Below are 24,380 nucleotides of genomic sequence, written 5' to 3'. Positions count from 1 at the left end.
TATGTTTTCCTCTTAGACAGTGAGAACTATGCAACTGACCTCTCTATTTTCAGACTGGCCTTTAGGAAGCTCAGAGCCAAATTTATCACCTCATACAGCTGCATAGATCCTTATTGCCGGCTTAAGTTTTCTGTTTTTAAACTTTGATAGTGACTTTCTGTTGTAGTTTGCTTGGCCCTGATTTTTTAATTTATATTTTATCATTTTATTGCATATGTTTCCCAAAAGCCAACTAAAATTCTTTGAAAGTTAAGTGGGATATAAATAAATACTCAAGCCCTTCTTTTGTCATCAGCTATATTTTAGGCACTGGACATATCCATTCTAAATATTGATACCTATATGCATATGTCTTGCTCTTTATGCTGGATTGAACGTGATCAGAAATCAGAATTTATATGGAAAAGCCAAACCTAAGCATACTATTTATTAGAAAAATGTAGGTTCATTTAATATGAATTGCTTTCAAAACTCCCTACAGTGTCTACTTAAGTATATCTCAAAAAGTGGAGTGTCTCTTCTGGGAGGAAGCAAAGCATTGTTGTGACGACAGCATGCCTCTACTAGCAGATCTGAGATCACTGCTGGCAGTGGTACTTAAAAAATCCACACACAGGACTAGAAGGGCAACTGTTTTTTTTCAGTGTTTATCTTTTTGAATTTTGTACCATGTACATATATCACTTATTCAAAATAATTAATAAAAGGAGTTCACAGTCATTTTCCGTGGAAGTGTAAAAAATTTCTCTTCTTACCTGTTTGACTATCAGCTCCTTGAGACCAGGAAATGTGCTCGATTCCTCTCTGTATTCCTGAACCTGGCACAGTGCCTTATACATATATGCCCCCAGCCAGTGTGCATAGGTGTGAACTGGAAACAAAGAACTGCAGATTTCAGTAGAATCACAGCTAAAACTTACTCACTGTGAGTCCCTCATGCACCCTTAATTCTGTTCCCCCCTTTCAGAATGGGGCTGAGACCAGCTTCCTGGCTCTGAAGTAAGATTGATTTTAATTAAAATCCACTAAAACAATTTAAAAACAAGTTAGTAGAATTTCTCCTAGTTGTTCAAAACGGGGTTTATGTTTGTTTATACATTGGAGTGTGGGGTTTTTCTACATGTGACCTTCAAACTGTTCCTTATCTCTTCTTGCAGATCTTTGTAGAGTTTGACGGCTGTAACTGGAAGCAACACTCCTGGGTTAAAGTTCATGCTGAAGAGGTTATTGTGCTCCTGCTGGAAGGGTCTCTAGTATGGGCACCTCGGAAGGACCCAGTCCTTGTCCAAGGTGCTCGAGTCTCCATTGCTCAGTGGCCAGCCCTGGTGAGTGACGCTGATTGGCTGGGAACTTATTTGGGCTTTACTTCGACGCTGTAACTGTGGTATTTCTCTAATAGCTGAACTCTATAGAATTCCCGAAACTCTATGATTTGTCCTTAACACACTTTTACTCTGAAGTTACCAAAGCAAAAATTGGGAGAGATCTTTTCTCCTGTGTCTTCTGAAACTTTTTATATTAGATAATATTTGATACTTTTTGTTGCCAAAGAATTTTTTCACCTGTAGTCTCTTCTCACAGTGAGGTTATGAAACAATGTTTGTAATCCTTAAGGTCTTTTTTTTCCATAGGAACTCTATTTTATTTTTTTCCCAGCTTTATTGAGATATAATTGACATAACATTGTGTAAGTTTGTGTACAACATGAGGATTTGATATACATATATATTGTGAAATGATTGCCACTGTAAGGTTAGTTAACACATCTATTGATTCACATAGTTACCTTTTTGTGTGTGTGGTGAGAATGTTTAAGATTTATTCTCTTAGCAATTTTCAAGTATGAACAGAGTATTGTTACCTATAGTCACCATGCTGTACATTACATGCCCAGAACTTCCTCGTCTTATAACTGAAGTTTGTACCCTTTGACCACCTTCATCCATTTCCCTCACTCCCTCTTCCCCTGGCAACCACCAGTTTACTCTCTATATCTATGTGTTTAGTTTTTTAGATTCCATATATAAGTGAGATCATACAGTGTTTGTCTTTTCCTGTCTGACTTATTTCACTTACCATAATGCCCTCAAGGTTTATCCATGTTGTAAATGGCAAGATTTCCTCCTTTTTTGGTAAGGAAGATTGGCCCTGAGCTAACATCTGTTGCCAGTCTTCCTCTTTTTTTTTTTTTAATCCTCAAAGCCCCAGTACATAGTTGTATATCCTAGTTGTAAGTCATTTCGGTTCTTCTATGTGGGATGCTGCCACAGCATGGCTTGATGATTGGTGTGTAGGTCTGCGCCCAGGATCCAAACCAGCGAACCCCAGGCCTCTGAAGTGGAGTGCACAAACTTAACCACTCAGTCACAGGGCTGACTCCAAGATTTCCTCCTTTTTCTGTTTATTAAATTTTTTTTAACTTTTTTTTTTTGAGGAAGATTAGCCTTGAGCTAACATTCATTGCTAATCCTCCTCTTTTTTGCTGAGGAAGATTGGCCCTGAGCTAATATCCATGCCCATCTTCCTCCACTTTATATGTGGGATGCCTGTCACAGCATGGCTTGATAAGCAGTGCATGAGTCCGCTCCCAGGATCTGAACGGGCGAACCTCAGGCTGCCAAAGAGGAGCACGTGCACTTAACCGCTACGCCACTGGGCCGGCCCCAGAGAGTTCCTCCTTTTTAATGACTGAATAATATTCCTGTGTGTGTGTACATACCACATTTTCTTTATCCAGTTATCCATTACCAGACACTTAGGTTGTTTCCATGTCTTGGATATTGTGAATAATGCTACAGTGAACATGGAGTTGCAGATAGCTCTTCAAGATAGTGATTTCGTTTCCTTCAGATAAATACCCAAAAATGGGGTTGCTGGTTCATATAGTAGTTCTATTTTTAATTTTTTTTTCTGCTTTTTCTCCCCAAATCCCCCAGTACATAGTTGTATATTTTAGTTGTCGGTCCTTCCAGTTGTGGCATGTGGACACTGCCTCAGCATGGCCTGACCAGTGGCGCCATGTCCGTGGCCAGGATCCGAACCAGTGAAACCCTGGACTGCCACAGCAGAGCACGCGAACTCAACCACTCAGCCACGGGGCTGGCCCCTATTTTTAATTTTTTGAAAAACCTCTATATTGCTTTCTATAGTGGATGCACCAATTTACATTCCCACCAATGGTGCACAGAGGTTCCCTTTTCTCTATATCCTTTCCAGTACTTATCTTTTGTCTTTGATGATAGCCATTCTAACAGATGTGAGGTGATATCTCATTGTGGTTTTGATTTGCATTACCTGTTGCCCATTTGTATATCTTCTTTGGAAAAATGTCTATTCAGGTGATTTTCCCATTTTTTAATAAGATAATTTATTCTTTTACTATTGAGTTGTATGAGTTCCTAGTATATTTCGCTATTAACTCCTTATGTATGATTTGCAAATATTTACTCCCATTCATTATGTTGCCTTTTTATTTTATTGATCATTTCTTTTGCAATGCAGAAGCTTTTTAGTTTGATGTAGTCCCACATGTTTATTTTTGCCTTTGTTGCTTGTTATTAAGTTTTGTTTTCTGAAATCAGACAAAATATACTATAAAGTTTAATTCTGAGCATATCCATTTGTTTCTACCTATCCTATTAGCAAAGTATAGGCATAAATGGTTACATTTTTTAAAATCTTAATTCTCCTGTGGCTAACCAAATTAAATAAATAATACTCAGAACAAATCTCTTTTACCTATTGATTATACATATCGTCAATTACTAAACTGTCTTTTTTCATTTGTTTTTAAGGCCACTTTCCAATTGAACTTTTAGAAGAAGCTCAAATGGATGTTGTCCCCTGGGTGACTTTTGTAGGCTATTTATTTGTGAAACAGTAATATGAATTTATCCGTGCATATTTATACCAGTGATTATTTTAGAAATCTCACTGAGATTTCAGGAGTTGTAGAGATGATAATGGTGTAACTCTTTATTCTGGGAATTTACTGTACTTTTAGTCCTCATGAAGCCTGGCAAGAAGATTAGTCAGATCCCTAGAGAGGAGGAGGAATTTCTCATTCTTCTTGTCCTTTTTAGCTGTAAATAAGAAGTATTGAGCTGACTTTCTGCTCTAGTTTGCTTGCTGTGATTATTTGAGGGGCAGGTGCTGGGTTGGGAATATTTCCAAGGACTTAAGCTTTAGTTTATCTGTATTTACTGAGGTGAAAGATATATTAATAATGGATATTTTCTCTGAAGTTAGAGATTTGGTTGAACTGTTATATATGTTCTTTTGCAAGTTCTAATAAAGTTCTTGTCATTGTACTTCACAGACTTTCACTCCCCTAGTAGATAAACTCGGTTTGGGTTCTGTGGTTCCAGTTGAATACCTTTTGGATCGAGAGCTTCGTTTCCTGTCGGATGCTAATGGGTTACATCTGTTCCAGGTACTTAACATTTACTCTAGTCCTAAGCTTATTTCTCGCCTTGCTAATTTCTTTGTTGATTGTAAATATATGGTGTTTCCCCTTTTGTTTTAGCATTGAAACAAGTCCTTCCTCCCAGTGATACGCTATGCTTTTTAAAGTTTCTCTGTTCCCTTGAAAAGTGGGCTTGGCGGCTGAGGCTTCTTTCCTCTTCTATAGACCCCTACCCCACCCTAAAACCGCTTACGACTTAAGACCACAATTCTAAGGGTCTCAGAAGAGGTGGCTTCCCAGAGGTAGCTGCTTTTATAATTTGAGTCTGAAGGGGCCTACATTTATGTCAGTGGCAGGGAAGCTGGGAGTTTGGGATGATTCTGAGCAACATTAAATATTTAAGAGCTTATGTATATCTTTAGTTACAACGAAAAAGGATAAGTTAGTAATTTAAGCAAATTAGCATCTGAGTTAGAGTTTCAGAATTTATGAATAGTAATATTTGTTTCTCACTTGTAAGGGTTACTGTCCAAAGGTTAAAAATTAGGAGACTTCTAAGAGTTTTGCTCTCTTACTGAGGCAGCCAAGAACAGTATTTCCTAAACTGAAATATTAATGAAAATTTCTTTGTTGATGTGTCTTCCTCTCTCATGAGGCCTCACACCCTCTCAGCAACTTTGCTTTATTCATCTTTGTGAATATGAGTAGGCACTCAGTAAATGTTGAATAAATATCAAAATAAACAAACAGATTTACCTGGAATAAAATGTTTTGTGGTCAAATAAGTATGAGAAACACTGACCTAAGAGATTTTTTTCTCCTACATGTCTTCTCAGAGCCTTTAATATCCTATTGTATGTAGAAAGATATAGTATGTAATATTTCCTAAACCTAATTGATTCTATCATCCTTATTTTATGCAGAGCATTTCATGAGATTAAGGTCCTACAGAACATTCTTTGGCAAATGCTATTATAGAACTCCTTAGGAGTACGATTTTTCTCATCTAGTTACATATTATTGCTACTCATTTTAATATTCAGTTGTTTTCTTCTTTTATCTTTGCCAGATGGGAACAGATAGTCAAAACCAGATTCTTTTGGAACACGCTGCACTGAGAGAAACAGTTAATGCTTTGATCAGTGACCAAAAGCTACAAGAGATATTCAGCCGAGGTAGGAGCAGGATTCTTCTGTCCCTGAATTTTGAGTCAGGTGTGTGGTCAATGTTGAAAGTGATAGAATGAGGAGGATACCATGCAACTCTAAACATTTGTGCTTGTCTTCTTTTTGTATGTAGAGTCAAGAGTATCTCCAGTTAGCTGGATCTCTAGAATAGGTTGGCAAATTAGGCTCTCACTCAGACCACTGTTTTCTCTTTGTATTATGTTTCATAATATACAGTTTTGTCTTGAGTTTTGTTGTTTTTTTCATTTCTGAACTATTCACTAAGGACTAATCTTGTACCAGACACAATGTTGAGATACTAGGGATATAACCATGAGCTAGAAAATCTCTGCCCTTGTTGAGCTTACTGTCTGTAAGTTTCTCAAGTTCTAAAGACAGTTAATACCAGCAAATAACAACTAAGAGTGCAAGGTGGATTCATAAGGAAAGTTGTCCATAGACTCATGCACATTAACAGCATGTTATTTTTTAAGAATGAAAACAAAAAAGAGAATTATTAGCTTTTTTCAGTTCAGATACAGATTTTGCCCAAGATTCTACACAAAGGTAGATTATTGCTTCATTTGTCCTTCCCTTCATGTTGTACATCCATTCCTCTTTCCTTCTGAGCCTCGTGATAATAATCATGATTTTCAGTGAAATAGGGTCCTTGATTCTCTTTTGTCAAACTAAATCTAAACAGGTAAAGGTAGGAAAACTAACCTATTTAGGGAAGGAGAATATCAGGATAAAATGGGGCTGTTTAATAATCAAGGAAAGGTATGGAGGAAAAAAGAAATGTGAGGAAAAATTAATAGCAGAGAGAAGAAGATCAAGCAGACAGAATGAAAAGTGGAGATGTATATGAGTATATATAGAAAAATTAAGCTTAAATATAGCTTTGAGAGATAATAATTTAAAATAAGTAATGATTTAGCCATATAGTCTCAAATGTATAAGATATGCAGGAGAGAGAAACTGTCCTTCTTGGCTGGCCAACTGAAATTGCAGGGTAACATTACCTGCTGATAAAGTAATATCTTTGAAACTATGTGTTCCTAGGAAGACAGGTGCTATATTTGTTCAGACTATTATAGTGCAGAGGCTGGAAACCCCATAAATTGAACTCTCCACCTACTGTTCTTGAAAGTCAGATAGCAGAGTATAAATGGTCATATATCATTCCTGTGGTCACTTAACAAAATAGTACATTCAACTTACTGACCTCTCACTTTTTATATATATGTCAGATAGATCTGAGTAGATTTTCATAGTACCTGTAGTTTTTGATTTCTAAGTTTCCTTTCTCTTCTCTATGTTATTTCTAGAATTGGAAGATTGAGATAAGGTGGAATCACAGTGCTGAGAGATTCCAAGGAATCTCTTAAAAAAACAGAATTTACAAAAGTCACTGGGAAAAACTATTTATGTTTTAAATTTAATATTAAAATATTAAATACTGACTGATCTCTCCTTTAGGTCCCTACAGTGTTCAAGGTCACAGGGTCAAAGTATACCAGCCAGAAGGGGAGGAAAGTTGGCTCTATGGTATTGTAAGCCATCAAGACTCTATCACTCGTCTTATGGAGGTGTCTATAACTGAGGTGAGGCTCCATGTTATTTCATCTGAGGGCCATCCATCCCCTTACAGAGGGTGGTGTAGAGAAAGGGAGCACTTCGCTAGTGTAAGAAGACATGGGTTCCATTTCTGGCTCTGTCACTTAATGACTGTATGACCTTGAGAAAGGCTGTTCAGTTTTCTTAGTCTCAGTGTTCTCATCTGTAACTTAGAGGTAATTAGGTAACCCTCCACTGACCTCACAGCACTGTTTTGGGAACTGAGATAATGTATTTGAAAATGGTTTGAAATTGGTAAGAGAACACACAAATGTGAAGTGGTATCATATTCATAAAGGTTAGCAGTTAAAAATCTAGTCAGTTAGCATTTGGTTCTGTAATACTTAGCCACTCTCCCTGAGAGGCTGAAGAAATGAATTTTTTCTAATGAAGTAAACAGAAAAAACATAGCATCTAGAAATACCTGGAGAATAGTCTAGGAAAAACAATAGATGAGTGTTTTGAGTCAAATAAATATTTATTTATGATGTCTTTGAATTGGTTTCAGACTTGCCCTAAGCAGTCACATGTAATGCAGTTTATTTATTTGTTTATCATTTATGCTTAAATGATATTTAAAAAATATTAAATTGGGGCCAGCCCTGTGGCTGAGTGATTAAGTTCCTGCGCTCCCCTTCGGCAGCCCGGGGTTTCACTGGTTCAGATCCTGGGCACGGACATGGCACCACTCATTAGGCCATGTTGAGACGACGTCCCACATGCCACAACTAGAAGGGCTCACAACTAAAAAAATATACAACTATGTACTGGGAGGATTTGGGGAGAAAAAAGCAGGAAAAAAACAAAAAAGGAAGATTGCCAACAGTTATTAGCTCAGGGGCAAATCTTTAAAAAAAAGATTTAATTAATCTTCATTTAAAAATTTCAAATGATACACAGATATATAAAGTAGATATTGAAAGCCACCCCTTCTCCTAGGCAAATATCACTCCCTCAAATGGTAACCATAATCAACACTTTGGTATATATTTCATATTCTTCCAAATATGTTGTTTGTGTGTGTATAATATTAATATATTACCTATTTATATGATAATTATATAAATCACACTTCATTAACTAATGGGATCCTACGGTACATACAGTTCTATAACTTACCTTTTTTACTTAATTGTAAATTATCTTCTTTCTGCGTAAGTATATATAAAAATCTGCCTCATGCTTTTAAAATAGATGCATACTATTCCACTGAATGGATGTATTATAACTAATTTAATCTAAAATTGACAGACATTTAAATCTTCGCCAGTATTTTCACTAATATAAATAATGCTGCAGTGATTATCCTTGAACATATATCATTGCACACTGTTTCACATTATTGGAATAAATTCCTAGGTGTGTAATTGCTAAGTCAAAGGATATGCACATTAAATCTGACAATATCTGTCAAATTGGCCCCTCCCAAAAGCTTTTGTTCTTTAATAGTAGAGAGGTGAGTTTTGTTTAGCATAGTGCTTTTAATGATTATTGGTACTGAAGTTTTTTGGTTTCTGTAATGAAATGTAACAGAGTAAGAAGGTTTTAGAGATGCAGAATTTGAAATTAACATCCCTAAAAGAGACACTTGGGCATTGAACACAATTCTGTCATTCATTCTAGTAGGGGAGTAGAAATAAAAGAGATGGTGCTGGCCCTGTGGTGTCATGGTTAAGTTTGGTGCACTCTGCTTCAGTGGCCCAGGTTCACGGGTTTGGATCCCAGGCGTGGACCTCTACCACTTGTCAGTCATGCTGTAGCAGCAACCCACATATAGAGTGGAGGAAGATTAGCACAGATGTTAGCTCAGGGCTAATTTTCCTTAAGCAAAAAAAAAAAGATGAAGATTGGCAATAAATGTTAGCTCAGGGCTAATCTTCCTCAGCAAAAAAAGCAAGAAAGAAAGGGAGAGAGAGAGGAAGGAAGGAAGAAAGAAAAAGAAAAAATGAGAGAATATGAGATAATTAGATAGATTAGAAAAATACATGGTTACATCTTTGGTGGACAAGGCATTAAATCTTTTTTCCTCCCTTTTTCATATTTTCTGCTATCCTGCTCCTACTGTAGAGTGGTGAGATCAAGTCCGTAGATCCCAGACTGATCCATGTGATGCTGATGGATAATTCGACGCCTCAGAGTGAGGTACAGTAATAGACTGAGACTCCGAGCAGACTCATGACCTTGCATTATCTTGTTATGTGGATTCCTTATGTGTGTGTGTTATCCTGGATGCCCTTTGGATTTCAGCTCTAGCCACTGTACATTTCTTGCTGTTCCCACAGTCTTGTCTAGTTAAGGGAGGCTACTCTGAAGAAAGAGACCTAGTCTGAGCAAACCTTTTTAATCATGGCTGTGTTGCCTAGCCATTTTAAAATCCATGGCCTAACTATTTCTTCTTACATTCTTTTAGGACAGGTATGTTTGAAAGATACAGCAGACAGTTAAAGCTGTAATAAGCACTGGTAGTATTCATGACCTATCCAGTAATAACAAATGGAGAAGCTATATCCTCTTTTTTTTTCCATTTGGTGGTAGTGAGCTCCAACTGGTTCTGAAGTTCCATATCCCAAGAAGAAGCAAATCAAACAGGTGCCCAATTCAGTGCTCAGCACACAGTGGATTACTCCATACTTACCATGAACCAGGCCAACACTCACTTCATTCTGAATTATCATGGTCCCCTGCCCCCCAAAAAGATACTTTATAAATCAGGGCCTGAACCAGTCAAGGAATCTTGTGTGAATTTCCTTCAGTAGGACATTGACTAGGACAACCAGCTGTGCACATATTCCTCATAGTCTTTTAGCACCTCTGTAATATTGCTGTCTTGGCCACTCCTGCTGAGCGTACAGTTTTCCTCATCATCTTTATCCAGTCATTCTTGACTTGATAAAACAAGATCAGGGTAGGAAAAGAAGCATCAGGGTTAAATTTAACAGCTCATTACAACATATTGTGTTACACAAATAGGATAAATCTCTTGACTGTGTTTAAATGGCTAAAAATACCTGTTAGTTTGATGGTGTACTGGGTCCCTTTTTCATTTTCTTCCTTATTCATTAAGCACCTATTATATGCCAGGTACTGTTCAGCTGGCCAGATAGTGCTGGAGAGTACTGGTCTCAGTATTCTAGGTTGTCTACTCACGTGTGAGTAGCTTGCCATAAGTAGGACATATAAATAAGTTGTTGCTCAGGAAGGTTGCTATGAGCCAAGCTCTACAAGTTGGCTGGATGAGTTAGAAGTGAGATCTGTGGTTTTCAGCAGCAGATGTTGATTCTTCCCTTTTCAGCTTTGCCATAATGTGACTATCTTCTTAGCTAACAAAGTACAATTATTATTGACAGTTCTGCCAAGTTTTCCAGTAACCCTTCTTAGAGATCCATAGTCACCTTGTCTCCTTGAATGAGTGAGCAAGAAAGGAGAGATTTCATTGATCATGCAGAAATAGTTCACAACAGTGAAAACTGAATGATGATAAATGTTGAAGAAAGGATAAAAAAAATTTGAAGGAGCAAATGAAAACAATTCTTAGCAAACAGAAGCAATTCTTGAATGAAAGATTTAGAAACTTAGATTGATATTACCAAAAGTATTGGGGAAACAAATAAATCTTGAGCTTTGGTTAAGAGTTGTAGAAGGGGGCTGGCCCGGTGGCGCAGCGGTTAAGTGCGCACGTTCCGCTTTGGTGGCCCGGGGTTCACTGGTTTGGATCCTGGGTGCGGACATGGCACCTCTTGGCAAGCCATGCTGTGGTTGGCGTCCCACATATAAAGTAGAGGAAGATGGGCACGGGTGTTGGCTCAGGACCAGTCTTCCTCAGCAAAAAGAGGAGGATTGGCGACAGTTAGCTCAGGGCTAGTCTTCCTCGAAAAAAAAAAATGAGTTGTAGAAGGAAGTTAAGGGAGAAAACATGGAAATGAAGGCAACAAAAAAAGGAAAAGAAGGAAAGAAAGAAGGAGAAAAATATAGAAACTAGAGATGACAAGAAGAAATATAAAATTTGAAAAAGTTTGTTGTAACAGCTATTATAGTGATTATAACAAAGATACAGATCTGCACAAAGAATCTATAAATATTCAAGGGCAGTAAGAGTAGATTAAGTTGGTGAATATTAATGGCTAAATAACTGTGAGTCACTAGCTTATTGGCACCTCAACACATTTTATCTGAAAGTTAAAGCTAAAAAGAATACCCGCTTGTGGTGGGATACCAGTCTAGGAATGTTCTAGATATAAGTCCTTGCTGCACAAAGTTTGCTTGAGAGAATGTTAGCTGTGTCCCAAGTCACCTGCCCCTTGTCCTTCTCAAAGAAGGAATTTATTCAGATAGGAATTGCCCCTTCTGATCCTGTATCATTTAAGATTATCTGACCTCTTAAATAAAGCACAAGTAAGATTTCATGAGATAGGCTAAAATTATTGGAAGAGCCAAAAGATTTGGCAGTTTATGATAACCTGGTTTTTTTGCTTTCCTCTCTCTAATGCTTTGAAATGAGGTCTAGAGATTGATTGCATCTTTATAGTATCTAAAAGCAAGCCAAACCTATCTCTCTTGGGCTCACTTTTCCTTTGGTCACAGACTTGCAAATGTTGGTTTTCCTATTGTTAAATTGTCACAAGTTTTTAGAGACTTTTTATTTCAATACTTGAAATGCCAGTTTTCTGTCAAACAAGGAGATAAATGTGAAATAAAGCAGACTTTTTTTCAGCAAGGGGCAAATGAGCTCCTAGCCCACCTCCAGCAGTCTATTTTGTAAAAGAAATTCCACAAATTTTTAAAACCCTCAAAAAAGTCCATTTGAGGAAGTAGTGCATTTTGTTTAAGGGAAAGTTTGCCAAGTGAGGTCTAGTAACCATTATCTTGAATATGTACATATAAACTGAGTCACAGGAAGATTGGAGCTTTTTGACAAAGGGAATGTAGAACTGGCATTGGAACTTGGAAACTTGTGCCTGCTTTGATTGTCTGCTTCTAGAGATAGGAAAGAGCTAATGGTTTATGGTTTTCACAGGATGGAAGGTCCATTTTAATAAATCTTTTTTGAATTTTGTTTTGTAGGGGGGTACGTTAAAAGCAGTAAAATCTTCCAAAGGAAAGAAGAAGAGAGAGAGCATAGAGGGGAAAGATGGCCGGAGGAGGAAGAGTGCTTCGGACTCTGGGTGTGACTCTGCATCAAAGAAATTAAAAGGAGACAGGGGTGAAGTAGACAGTAATGGGAGCGATGGAGGTGAGGCGAGCCGAGGGCCCTGGAAAGGAGGGAATACCAGTGGAGAGCCAGGGCTGGATCAGAGAGCCAAGCAGCCACCGACTACATTTGTCCCCCAGATTAACCGCAACATTCGCTTTGCCACTTACACCAAAGAAAACGGCAGGACTCTGGTGGTGCAGGATGAGCCTGTAGGTGGAGACACACCTGTACCTTTCACTTCATATTCTACAGCCACAGGTCAGACATCTTTGGCCCCAGAGGTGGGTGGAGCCGAAAACAAAGAGGCAGGAAAAACACTGGAACAAGTTGGCCAGGGCCTGGTGGCTTCAGCAGCTGTGGTCACTACCACCAGCTCCACCCCAACCACGGTGAGGATCTCAGACACTGGCCTCGGAGCAGGGGCTGGGCCGGAAAAACAGAAAGGCAGCCGGTTGCAGGCCCCAGGAGAGGTGAGTTGTTTCAGGGGCAGATTTGCAAGATTTGGGTTCACTCTTTCACCCTACTTTGTTGTTAACACATTGAAAGGCATTTCAAATGCCATAGGGAAGGAGTATTTCTGAGATGTGCTTAAATTGTACTCTGTGGATAGTCTTTTATTGCTCACTGGACAAATGTGTATATTTTAATAAGTTTATCAGCTCTTAAAAGTCACCTGAACAATTGGGCTAATCAAAAACAGATTATACAATCCAATTTAATGAGATGCTAAAATAGATCTGGTGGGGAATCTTTTTAAATTATCTATTTAGTTCATGTAGTGGTTGAGCCTCCACCAGGCCTATGAGAGGCAAGGGTGATGAATTACAGTGTTGGTAACAGTGAACACTATAATTAAGCCTATGTGAAAGCTACTATCACCAACCCCTGTTTTCATTTCATCATTTTCTATGATATTTTCCTTTGAGGCTGGGCTTCTTTCTGTGATTTGATATGGCTATAAAAGCTTTTTTCTTTTTTAATACTAACTTAATCTTTTAAAGCCTTACCTGGGAAATTTGATGGAATTAATCACAGTAGTATCCAGTTTACTATATTCTTTGTCTGGTATGCATGTATTGTTGCTAAAATGGAACTTTTGTTAAATACATGTTAGCATCAAGTTGACTCCCCAATCAAATTTGAAACAATATCAAAATCAGTTCTTACAATCTTTTGACTCTTATTTTGGTCACCAAGGTATCATTTATGATGTGAGTCATTTTTTTTCAAACTGGCTGTTAACTTAATCTGGAATATGAAATATAAAGATAAAATACTAAATGATTTTTTAAATTATGTATAGGAAACTACTGTGTGCTAAGTACTGTATATTATAAACAAAGAATTGAAATCCCTATTTGAAGGAGCTCACATCCTAAAATGGAATTATTTTAGGTACAACAGTGTCAGATAAAACAATGTCAGATAAAACAAATGGCATATACATTTCCTCTGACTTCTTCCTCTCCCTAGCAAATGCAGCTTGTTAATCCCTAGTGTGCAGGGATGAAGAGGGAGGTAAAATGTCCAGGCAGAAGAGGAAAAGGCCTGTAAATGCAAATTTCACACTGTTCATGGTTTGTCCTCTGTTAGTTGATCAGAATTCCCAGGAGAACTAGGTGAGGATCTTATGTGGATTTCCAGTGTGTGTGAGTCATCATATTGCCCAAATTAATTAAAATCAACTCCATGTCAACAGCAATGTGGATGTAAATGGGGATTACAAAATAGACCAAATTTTGTATGCTACAAGAAGAGATCCACTGAATGCTGTTACTCTTGGAATAGCAAAGCTGAATAGATGAAATATGGATTCAAAGGGCATTTTCCAAACAGGTTGGAGAAATTTCTCTGACTGTATCAGTAATTTTGCTAATGTGTCAGCCTCTTGGTATTCTCCTAGGATATGATTTAAAGTACAGAAATGGATGTTTCCATTATGATGTCAAATCTAAAATAGGGACACAGCCCCCAGGAAACCTCTTGCCCTAAAACTTGAGTTGAAATCAGTTTGTCATCACTTTCTTCTAAGCAAAGGGTTTGGAATTGAATCATTTGAAGGAAAATGAAGGACCTTCCAAGTTATTTTTCATTCGTGTGTGTATTTATTTTTAAAGGGTACCTTTAGTAGTGAAACCTGAGCTACCCACACTGGTTCCTTGCAGTCATGCAGGTGTCAAGGCTCCTGGCCAAATTCTGCTAGTGAAACAACAGCAAAGCCTCAGGGCTGTATCTGTCTGGTCTCTTCTTTTTTCTTGGGGGCGGGGGGTTTAAGTCAGTGGTTGTTGGTTAGTGGAAAGGAAAAGAAGAAAGAATAATAATCTTTAAGTTTTTAACTCCAAAATGCCCTGAAGCAGTCTCTGTAGCAAATGTCAACTGGAGGCAAGCCATAGGTGGCCTCCCTGGTTCTCATGCCTCTATGCAACCCTCAAGGACAGTCCTAATATAGACTCCTCTTGCATATTTAAAGAATACCTTAAATAAATGGAACCCCCTCCCCCCTTTTTTAACAATAGCTCTTTCATTTATTTGGAATATTTTTGTAGTTGTGGCAAAGTAACATCTAACACAAAAATTACCATTTTAACCATTTAAAGTGTACAATACTGTGGAATTTAGTACATCCACAATGTTGTGCAACCATCACCACTGTCTAGTACCAGAAATTTTCATCACCCCAAAAGGAAACCCCATATCTGTTAAGCAGTCATGGAATAATTTTTATTTCCATTGTTTTAAAGTGAGTGTTTAGGGATATTATCCTCTACTACCAGAAAGTTAATTTTTTTTAGGAATCTATTGTTTGTAAATCAAGTCCTAGGGACTGGATTTTCTTAAATTAATAAGTATTACATAAGGGCTCATATCTACCTGTGGATGTTTCTCTCTGTGTATGTATACGTGTGTGTAATGCATATGAAAGTGATCCTACCCTTCTTTATTCATAGCAGAAGTTAATACTTTCAAGGTAAAAAAAGGAAAGTGTTTATTCATTCACCATTTTGTTGTGCTGAATGCTTTTGTTTCGTGGGTATATCAGTATCTACACTTTTCCTACTTGGAGACTTGTTAGATCCTAATGATAACAAAAGCGTTCAGTAATTAGTGTGCTTTCTTTAATTAGCATTTTTAGGTCTAAATTCAATTGAAACAGATACTTGTCTTTTGGGTTGACTTGAATCCGTAAATAAATGGCCAAATTCCAAAAGGGTCCATCTTGGGAAGTTTCAGACTAACAAAGAAAATGATTTTCCTTAATGTACAATGGGCTTGTTATGGGGCTAAAGTCACTTTTGTAAGATGGATAATTTGCAATAGCTTAAATAAATCAAAGCTTTAACAATAGCCCCAAAGGTCACTGAGGTAGATTAATATTACAGGGTCAGTAGGTATATTTCAAAGTAAAAGCTAATGTCTGTTCAGGAACACTTTTCTCCAATTTCCTGGTGAAGTCTTCATTTCCAAATAGATACTGAGAAGCCTACACGGCCTGCTAGTGCTGTGACAACCAATTGGCTAACAACTGAGGGAGTGGCAGGATGAATTGACATCTTGCTATCTCTAGCTCACCTTGCTAAAGATGCCCTCTGTATGGTCTGTGGCAGGTTTCTGCCCTAATGCTGGTGAAATCTAGTCAGTAGAGCAGTTTTCATGGATTTGTAGGAAAGAAAAGTTGATTGATCCACAAGAAATGTTGGCCTAGGTCCAAAGAGGTCATAAGGTTGTCAGGAGAAGCCAGCATCACTAACTCAGGCTATCTTCTTTTCAGAATTCAAGAAATTCTGTTCTGGCCTCTTCTGGATTTGGAGCATCTCTTCCAAGTTCATCACAACCTTTGACTTTTGGAAGTGGAAGGAGCCAGTCCAATGGGATTCTAGCCACAGAGAACAAACCTTTGGGCTTCTCTTTTGGCTGTAGCTCTGCACCAGAGTCTCAGAAAGACACTGATCTCTCCAAAAACTTGTTTTTTCAATGCATGTCCCAAACTTTACCCACCAGTAACTACTTCACTACCGTTTCAGAAAGTTTGCCTGATGATTCCTCCAGTCGAGACTCATTCAAACAAAGCCTTGAGAACCTATGTAAAGGCAGGTCCACCCTTGGAGCAGACACTAAATCTGGCTCTAAGGCTGGCAGCTCTGTGGACCGGAAAATGCCTGCAGAGTCCATGCCCACCCTCACGCCAGCCTTCCCACGGAGCCTCCTAAATGCCCGCACCCCAGAGAGTCATGAAAATCTATTTTTACAGCCCCCTAAACTGTCCCGAGAAGAACCCTCTAACCCTTTCCTGGCGTTTGTGGAGAAAGTTGAACATAGCCCTTTCAGCAGCTTTGCATCTCAGGCATCAGGTAGCTCTTCCTCTGCTACCACTGTCACCTCCAAGGCAGCACCCAGCTGGCCCGAGTCTCACTCTGCAGATTCGACATCTTTAGCAAAGAAGAAAACCCTCTTCATCACAACTGACTCCTCCAAACTGGTACCTGGTGTTCTAGGCTCAGCTCTTACCACTGGGGGTCCAAGCCTCTCTGCCATGGGGAATGGCCGCTCCAGTTCACCCACCAGCAGCCTCACCCAGCCCATTGAGATGCCTACACTCTCCTCGAGCCCCACAGAGGAGAGGCCAACTGTGGGGCCTGGGCAGCAAGACAATCCCCTCCTCAAAACCTTTAGTAACGTCTTTGGCAGGCACTCAGGCAGCTTTCTGTCCCCCCCAGCAGATTTTTCACAGGAAAACAAAGCTCCTTTTGAAGCTGTGAAAAGGTTCTCACTGGATGAGCGAAGCTTGGCTTGCAGACAGGACTCGGACTCCAGCACCAACAGTGACCTGTCAGATTTGAGCGACTCTGAGGAGCAGCTGCAGGCCAAGACTGGCCTGAAGGGGATTCCGGAGCACCTGATGGGGAAGCTGGGCCCCAATGGGGAGCGCAGTGCTGAGCTGTTGCTGGGCAAAGGCAAAGGGAAGCAGGCCCCCAAGGGCCGGCCTCGGACTGCACCCCTGAAAGGTGATCCTGCTGGGGCTATACATGGGCTCTGGCACTAGCCTCAAATGTCTGTTGTGTTCTTGGGCAGCGGAGGCCCTCTTTTTGATGAAAGTTTTATAATCTTATAAAATTACATAGCCAAAAAGGTCCAGCAAAGGTTTCTCATCAGACCTCCTGATTCAGGGTAGGATTGCATCAAAACCAGACTGTAAGAGGGGTGTCTGTCCTATGTAATGATAATCCCACAAAGGAAGATCCTCAGTCTTCCTTGATAAAATGTTTGTTTAGGAACTCTTTCTGTGTTTTTTTTTCTCATCTCTTTGTACCTCCCTTTGACTCGTTCTTTTGAATTTACTTAAGGGGAGTTACTGAGTATTCGCATCTATTCTCAAATAGCAGCCTTTTGTGGACTGGAAGCAAAGAGAATCACTCCTCAGTTTGATTCTCTCTGGCACATATATAAGGCTTTAACACCTTTTCCAAAAGCCATTAATTTCTGTGGTATGAGGTTATGGTCCAGAAGTGTGTAAGAAAATTTAATGGTAAAAGTAGCTGTTGTCATTAGGAATTGGTATCCCATGGGAGTCCAAGAGTCCTTGATTAGTTAGAACAGTCATATCATGAAGGGCTAGAGGCAGATGGCAGCTACCTTCTGCCTTCTTGGGTTTTCTTCACCCATGCCCAGAGTTGTGTTGCTGTAATGGGGCACTTCCCACAGATTCTCCGTAGTCCTTAGCAACCAGTTGAAGCCTCTGTGCTCCCTTCGCTCCCTTTCTGCAAGGATGGACCTGATGGGTGCATGCCCAAGCAGTGCAAAGAAGAGTGGCCCAGGTCAGGACAAGTATCTGTCCCCAGGATCATGTTATTGAGTCTCATTTATACCTCTCATGACTAACCATTTCTCCTCCCTCCCTTGCTACAGTTGGCCAGTCAGTCCTGAAAGATGTAAGCAAAGTGAAAAAGCTGAAGCAGTCTGGAGAGCCCTTCCTGCAGGATGGGTCATGCATCAATGTCGCCCCTCACTTGCACAAGTGTCGTGAGTGCCGCCTAGAGCGGTATAGGAAGTTTAAGGAACAGGAGCAAGATGATTCCACTGTGGCCTGCCGGTTCTTTCACTTCCGGAGGTACCCAAACTACTGTCTGTCTCCTTCCAAGTCTCCATTAATGATACATAACTCCCACTCTTCCTCTGAATCTGTAAGCACATCTCACCAACTTTCTTTGTTTTTCTTACCCCTTTGCTCTCAGGGTCTGTGCTGAGGCTCTGTCATAGTAGCCACTTAGTTGTTTGGATTGTGAAATGACATGTGGCTTTGTCGTTGGAGAATTGAACTTGAACAATCTCAGCCACCAGCCCCTGAGCTACGTTGAGTTACTCCTAACTTGGGTTCCATTTGAAACCAGTGGTATAAGCAGGACTCCATTTTGTATTATGGTTCTGCCTGACCACTTTCTCCTCTCTTCAGTGCTAGAGTCCCTTGAGTCCCCTTGAGAGAAGGAGAAGTAAGATTAGAAGATAACGTGAAGCATCTTTGAAGTAGAGATAACTGATGAAAATCCTAGAAATGTCCCCTGCTTTTACCAAACAGTTATTTAGTCACTTTTCTTCTCAATAAATCAACGATCTTTCAAAAATCTTTCATTTTTAAAATAAAGAAATCTGAGTGGTTTATCCATGTGGTATGGATTCACTTATTCAGCAAATGTTTATTGAGCACTTAATGTGTGCCAGCCATTGTTCCGGCATTGAGGATTAAGCAGTGCACAAAACCATCAAATTCTAGCCCTCAGGAGGTTAGCATTATAGTTGGGGAGGGAGACAGTAAATAAGAAAAAAAAAGGTTAAATATATGGTCTGTCAGCTGATAATAACTTTGAGAAAAATAAAGAAGGGAAAGAGGATTGAAGTATGAGGAGGCTAGAGAAGCTACGGTTTTAAAGAAGATTATTTATGTAAAGACGTGAAGGTGGTGAGGGAGTGAGCCATGCATTTCTCTGGGAGACACGTATGCCAGGTAGAGGGTACAACAAGAGCAACTGTCCTGAGGCTGGAATATTCCTGGTATCTTCATGGAGCAAGGGTAGCTAAAATAGAGTAAGCCAGGGAGGAAAGGAATTGAGGTCAAAGAGTTAATGATGGGTCCACATTTTAAAAGACTACTCTAAGGGCCTTGGCTTTCACAGTGAATAAGATCATTGACAGTTTTGAGTTGATGAGTGACACGGATGAATGTTTTAAAGGAGCATTGTGACTCCCTTCTTGAGAATAGATTACATTAAGGCAAAGGCAGAGAAAAATTAGGAGGCTGTTGGAATTATCCAAGTGAGAAATGATGGTGACTTAGTGCAGGGAATTAGCGATGGAAGTGATGAGAAGTGGTTGGATAAAGGGTATATTTTGAAAGTACAGCCCACATGATTTTCTGATGGGTTAGATGTGGAGTATGAGAGAAAGAAAAGAGTCAAGGATGTGTCTAGGGCTTTTGGCCTGAAAACTGGAAGAATGGATTTGCCATTTACTGATAAAGAGATTTCTTGGGGAAAAGCAGGTCTAGGGAGGAAAATGGGGAGTTTTAATTTGGGCATGTTAAATTTGAGATGCCTATTAAATTTCCAAATGGAGATGTTGAAAAGGCAGCAGGATGTACAACTCCAGAGCTGAGGAACAGCTCCAAGTAGAGATAAAAACTTATATTGTCACTAGGTATTTAAAGCTGTGAGTTTAATTGAGATCACTTATGCAGTCAGACTGTACAGAAGAGAAGTAGTCCAAGGACTGAGTTCTGGAGCTCTCCAACATTTAGAGATGGGAAAGATGAGGAGGAACTAGTAAAGGAGGCTGAGAAAGAAAAAGCCAGTGAAGTATTCTGGAAGACAACTGAAGAAAGTATTTCCAGGAAGGAATAATGAACTGTGGCAAATGCTGCTAATTGGGTCAGGTAAGGTAAGGACTGGAAGTGACCATTGGGTTTAACAAGGGGGAATGACCTCGTCAAAAACAGTTTTGGTAGATTGGTAGAGGAAAGCCTGATGGAGTGGATTAAGAGAAAATAAAAGGGAAAGAAACTGGTGACAATCAGTATAGATAACTCTTTCAAGAAACTGCTCTAATAAGCAAATAAATGGAGGAGAATGTAGGATCAAGAGGTATTTTGAGATACAGATTTTTAGAGGATTTTTGAGATAGCAAGTTCAAATACTGACAAGAATGATTCAGCAGAGAGAAAAATAGATGATGTAGAAGAGAGAATTAGTGGAGGGATGCCTATGAAAGAGGATAGAATGCAGAGCATAGGTGAAGAGATTGGTGTTTGCCGGGACCTAGTGCATTCATAGTAGCAGAAGGTCACATGGAGTATATAGGCCCAGTTGCAGGAAGGTATGGTACTGTGGTGGTGGGAGCTTCAGAAGTTCTCTTCTGGCTCTTTGTATTTTCTCAGTGGAATACTTAGCAAGGTCCTTCCTCATGGAGAAAGTAATATTGGAGGTTTTAAGAGAAAGGAGAAGATATGAAACGTATCTAGGAGAGGGGGTGCACCAGGAAACTGTATTATGACTGCCAGGCAGCATTAAGGTCTCACCTGATGTAGGTAGACATGAATTTAAAGTGTGACAGTGAGCATGGCTCTGTGTTTTTCTCTGGTCACAGTTCAGTGGCATTGGCGTAGGTGTAGTACAAGTGGATGGAGAAACTGGTAGGCATTCCTTGGGACAGCTTTTTAGAGAACCCAGGCCTCATTAAGTCTTAACAAGCAGAGATTGTATACTGTCTTGGTCAAATATGGTGAAAATTCTTAACTCAGCCTGATTCCTGTTAACTCTCATTTAATTTCTTTTAGGTCCTAGGATTTGAGGTGTATGTTAGTTTGTATTGCTGCTGCTATTTTCCATGTATTTGACTGTCTACCTTCCTATCTCAGGTTGATCTTCACTCGAAAGGGAGTACTCCGTGTGGAGGGGTTTCTGAGTCCCCAGCAAAGTGACCCCGATGCCATGAACCTGTGGATTCCCTCTTCCTCCCTAGCAGAAGGGATAGACCTAGAAACCTCAAAATACATCCTGGCCAACGTTGGGGACCAGTTCTGCCAGCTCGTGATGTCCGAGAAGGAGGCCATGATGATGGTGGAACCACACCGTAAGGCACCCTGTTGCTCGCCTTCCAGGCACTCCTAGTTGGAAACTTTCATTTTCTTTTGCTTAAAAGGAGGAGTAGAAGGAGTGGCAGGTGGCATTTTCTATGGATGAATTAAAGCTGATAAGACTTTTCTTTATAGCAAACTAAATAGTTGAGGCCCTAACTATATCCAGCAACCCTCATTCTTTCCGTCTTTGGCGCTTAACAAACCAAAAACTCCTTCCCTGCTTGCCTTTCATTTTTGTAGCACAGCTGCCGTAATATGCATTTTGATCCCTATTTGAGGTTGGTTCACTCTGAATGTTTTCAGTTTTCTTTGAACAAACTTGTATTAGTAAGCAATACTCTGTGATTTATGAATACATGAAGTGCTACTGGGTGCCATGTTTCACTCCTAGAACCCATATTATTCACACATTTATGATATTTCCATGTCTGTGAGATACTGTACTCTATTTCTAGACCAAGGAAAATTGTACTATGAAATTATGTGCCACATTTCAAGATAAAAATTCTCTTATTTCAAATTCCCCCAAATTGAAAATTTTATAGTATCTTAAGTAATAATATGTGGCATTCATTCTCTGTTAACATTTGTTCAGAAATAGTAGAAATTCCATGTAGTTTGTTTCTCTTACAGTTAGAGAAACGCAAACTTCATGAACCTTTGAGGTTTATAGCTGGACAAAATGGCTTGAGTAGGAATCAGTGGATCTGGGGTCTTTTGCTGTTGTTTAGGATGGTCACTGCCAACAATATTCCTCCTCTTCTTTTCACCAGAGAAAGTGGCATGGAAACGAGCAGTGCGTGGTGTACGGGAGATGTGTGATGTATGTGAAACAACTCTCTTCAACATCCACTGGGTTTGTCGCAAATGTGGATTTGGGGTCTGCCTTGACTGTTACAGGCTCAGGAAAAGCCGTCCACGCAGTGGTAAGCTAATATTGTCTTGTGCAGTTCTAAAGGTAATCTGTCAGTGGAGGAATGGGACTTGGAAAAGAAGTAGGAATGGGTTTATGCCCCCTCTTTAGCTGCTTAGCTTCATTCATTACAATTGCCAATACTCCAGCCTAACTAGGAAAACTAAAACAAGTCAAGAAGGGTTGTTCTTCATCTCCCTTTGTTTGCTTTTTTTTTAAATAACATCTTTATTGAGATATAATTCTCATGTCATAAAACTCACCCTTTTAAACTGTACAATTCGAAGGTTTTTAGTATATTCTAAAAGTTGTATGACCATCATCACTATCTATTTCCATTTTCATTATTCCCCAAAATTAACAGTCACTCCCCATCCCCATCTTCTCTCCACTTAACCCTTGGTAACCACCAATCTACTTACTGTCTCTATGGGTTTGTCTATTCTGTACATGTCATATATAGACAGTCCCCAGCTTATGGTCCTTCAACCTACAATTTTTCGATTTCACCATGATGCAAAAGTGATAATGCGGTCAGTAGAAACCATACTTCGAATTTTGAACTTTGACCTTTTCCCGTGTTAGCAATACGCGGTATGATACTCTCTCATGATCCTGGGCAATGGCAGCAAGCTACAGCTCCCAGTCAGTCATGTGATCACAAGGGTGAACAAACAGTACACTTATAACCATTCTGTACCCAGACAGCCATTCTGTTTTTCACTTTCAGTATAGTATTCAATAAATTACATGAGATACTCAACACTTTATTATAAAACAGGCTTTGTATTTGATGGTTTTGCCCACCTGTAAGCTAATATAAATGTTCTGAGCACATTTAAGATAGGTTAGGCTAAACTATGATATTCAGTAGGTTAAGTGTATTAAATGCATTTTTGACTTATGATATTTTCAACTTAATAATGAGTTTATCAGGCCATAACCCCATTGTAAGTTGAAGAAGATTTGTAAATGGAATCATACAATATTTGGTCTTCTGTGACTGGCCTCTTTCACTTAGCATAGCATTTATAGTTTCATCCATGTTATATAGCACATAGTACTAATTCATTCCTTTGTATTGCCAAACAATATTCCATTGTATAGATATACTACATTTTGTTTATCCATTCATCAGTTGATAGACATTTGGCTTGTTTTCACTTTGGGCTATTATAAATACAGATTATTGTGTGAACTTATGTTTTCAGTTCTTTTGAGTATATAGCTAGGAGTGGAACTGCTGAGTCATATAACAGTTCTTTGTATCCCTTTCAGGAACTGCCAAATTGTATTCCAAAGTAGCTGCACCATTTTATAATCCCACCAGCAATAAATGAGGGTTCCAATTTTTCCACATCCTCACCAATGCTTGTTCTTGTCTGTCTTTTTGATTATAGCCATTATAATGGCTGTGAAGTAGTATTTTGTTGTGTGGCTTTGATTTGCATTTTCCTGATAATTAATGATGTTGAGCATCTTTTCATGTCCTTATTGGCCGTGTGTTTATCTTCTTTGGAGAACTGTCTATTCAAATCCTTTGCTTCCTTTTATTGTTGCTTTATCTTATTACAGGCCAAGAATCCTCCTTGCCCCTTGACCTCCTCATTCTTTCCTCTTCAGAGAAATAATACCAGTTCTACACAAACTCTTTCAGAAAATAGGAGGAAACACTTATCAACTCATTTTATGAAGCCAGCATTACACTGATATCAAAACCAGATGAAGATAGAGCAAGCAAAGAAAACTACAGATCCAGTATCCTTCATGAACATAGATGTAAAAATCTTTCATAAATTTAAATCTAGAGATACATAAAAAGAAAAATACATCATGATCAATTGGGGTTTATCCCATTAATGGAAGGTTGGTTTAATATTTGAAAATCAGTCAATACAATTAACTATATTAATAGCTTAAAGACCATTGATTATCTCAAGAAATACAGAAAAATCATTTGTCAA

At 39.1% G+C, this 24,380-nt stretch overlaps 1 protein-coding gene across 2 annotated transcripts in view; it reads left to right on the top strand.

The window, feature by feature from the left end:
• The window catches only part of KDM3B (lysine demethylase 3B), a 55,915-nt gene that overhangs the window by 13,159 nt on the left and 18,376 nt on the right, over positions 1 to 24,380 (top strand). The window contains exons 2-11 of one of the 2 annotated variants that reach the window (XM_070570816.1): positions 1,158 to 1,325; positions 4,319 to 4,432; positions 5,475 to 5,580; positions 7,051 to 7,175; positions 9,256 to 9,330; positions 12,250 to 12,849; positions 16,149 to 17,382; positions 18,284 to 18,485; positions 21,282 to 21,496; positions 22,277 to 22,429. In XM_070570816.1, coding sequence (XP_070426917.1) covers positions 1,158 to 1,325; positions 4,319 to 4,432; positions 5,475 to 5,580; positions 7,051 to 7,175; positions 9,256 to 9,330; positions 12,250 to 12,849; positions 16,149 to 17,382; positions 18,284 to 18,485; positions 21,282 to 21,496; positions 22,277 to 22,429 — 2,992 coding nt within the window. The remainder of the gene's footprint in view (positions 1 to 1,157; positions 1,326 to 4,318; positions 4,433 to 5,474; positions 5,581 to 7,050; positions 7,176 to 9,255; positions 9,331 to 12,249; positions 12,850 to 16,148; positions 17,383 to 18,283; positions 18,486 to 21,281; positions 21,497 to 22,276; positions 22,430 to 24,380) is intronic. The other variant, XM_070570817.1, reaches the window with a different exon arrangement.

This window comes from Equus przewalskii, chromosome 13 (assembly GCF_037783145.1).
Source record: "Equus przewalskii isolate Varuska chromosome 13, EquPr2, whole genome shotgun sequence".
Taxonomy (NCBI): domain Eukaryota; kingdom Metazoa; phylum Chordata; class Mammalia; order Perissodactyla; family Equidae; genus Equus; species Equus przewalskii.
Note: the sequence above shows the minus strand (reverse complement) of the source record. Positions and strands in the feature narration are given on the sequence as shown.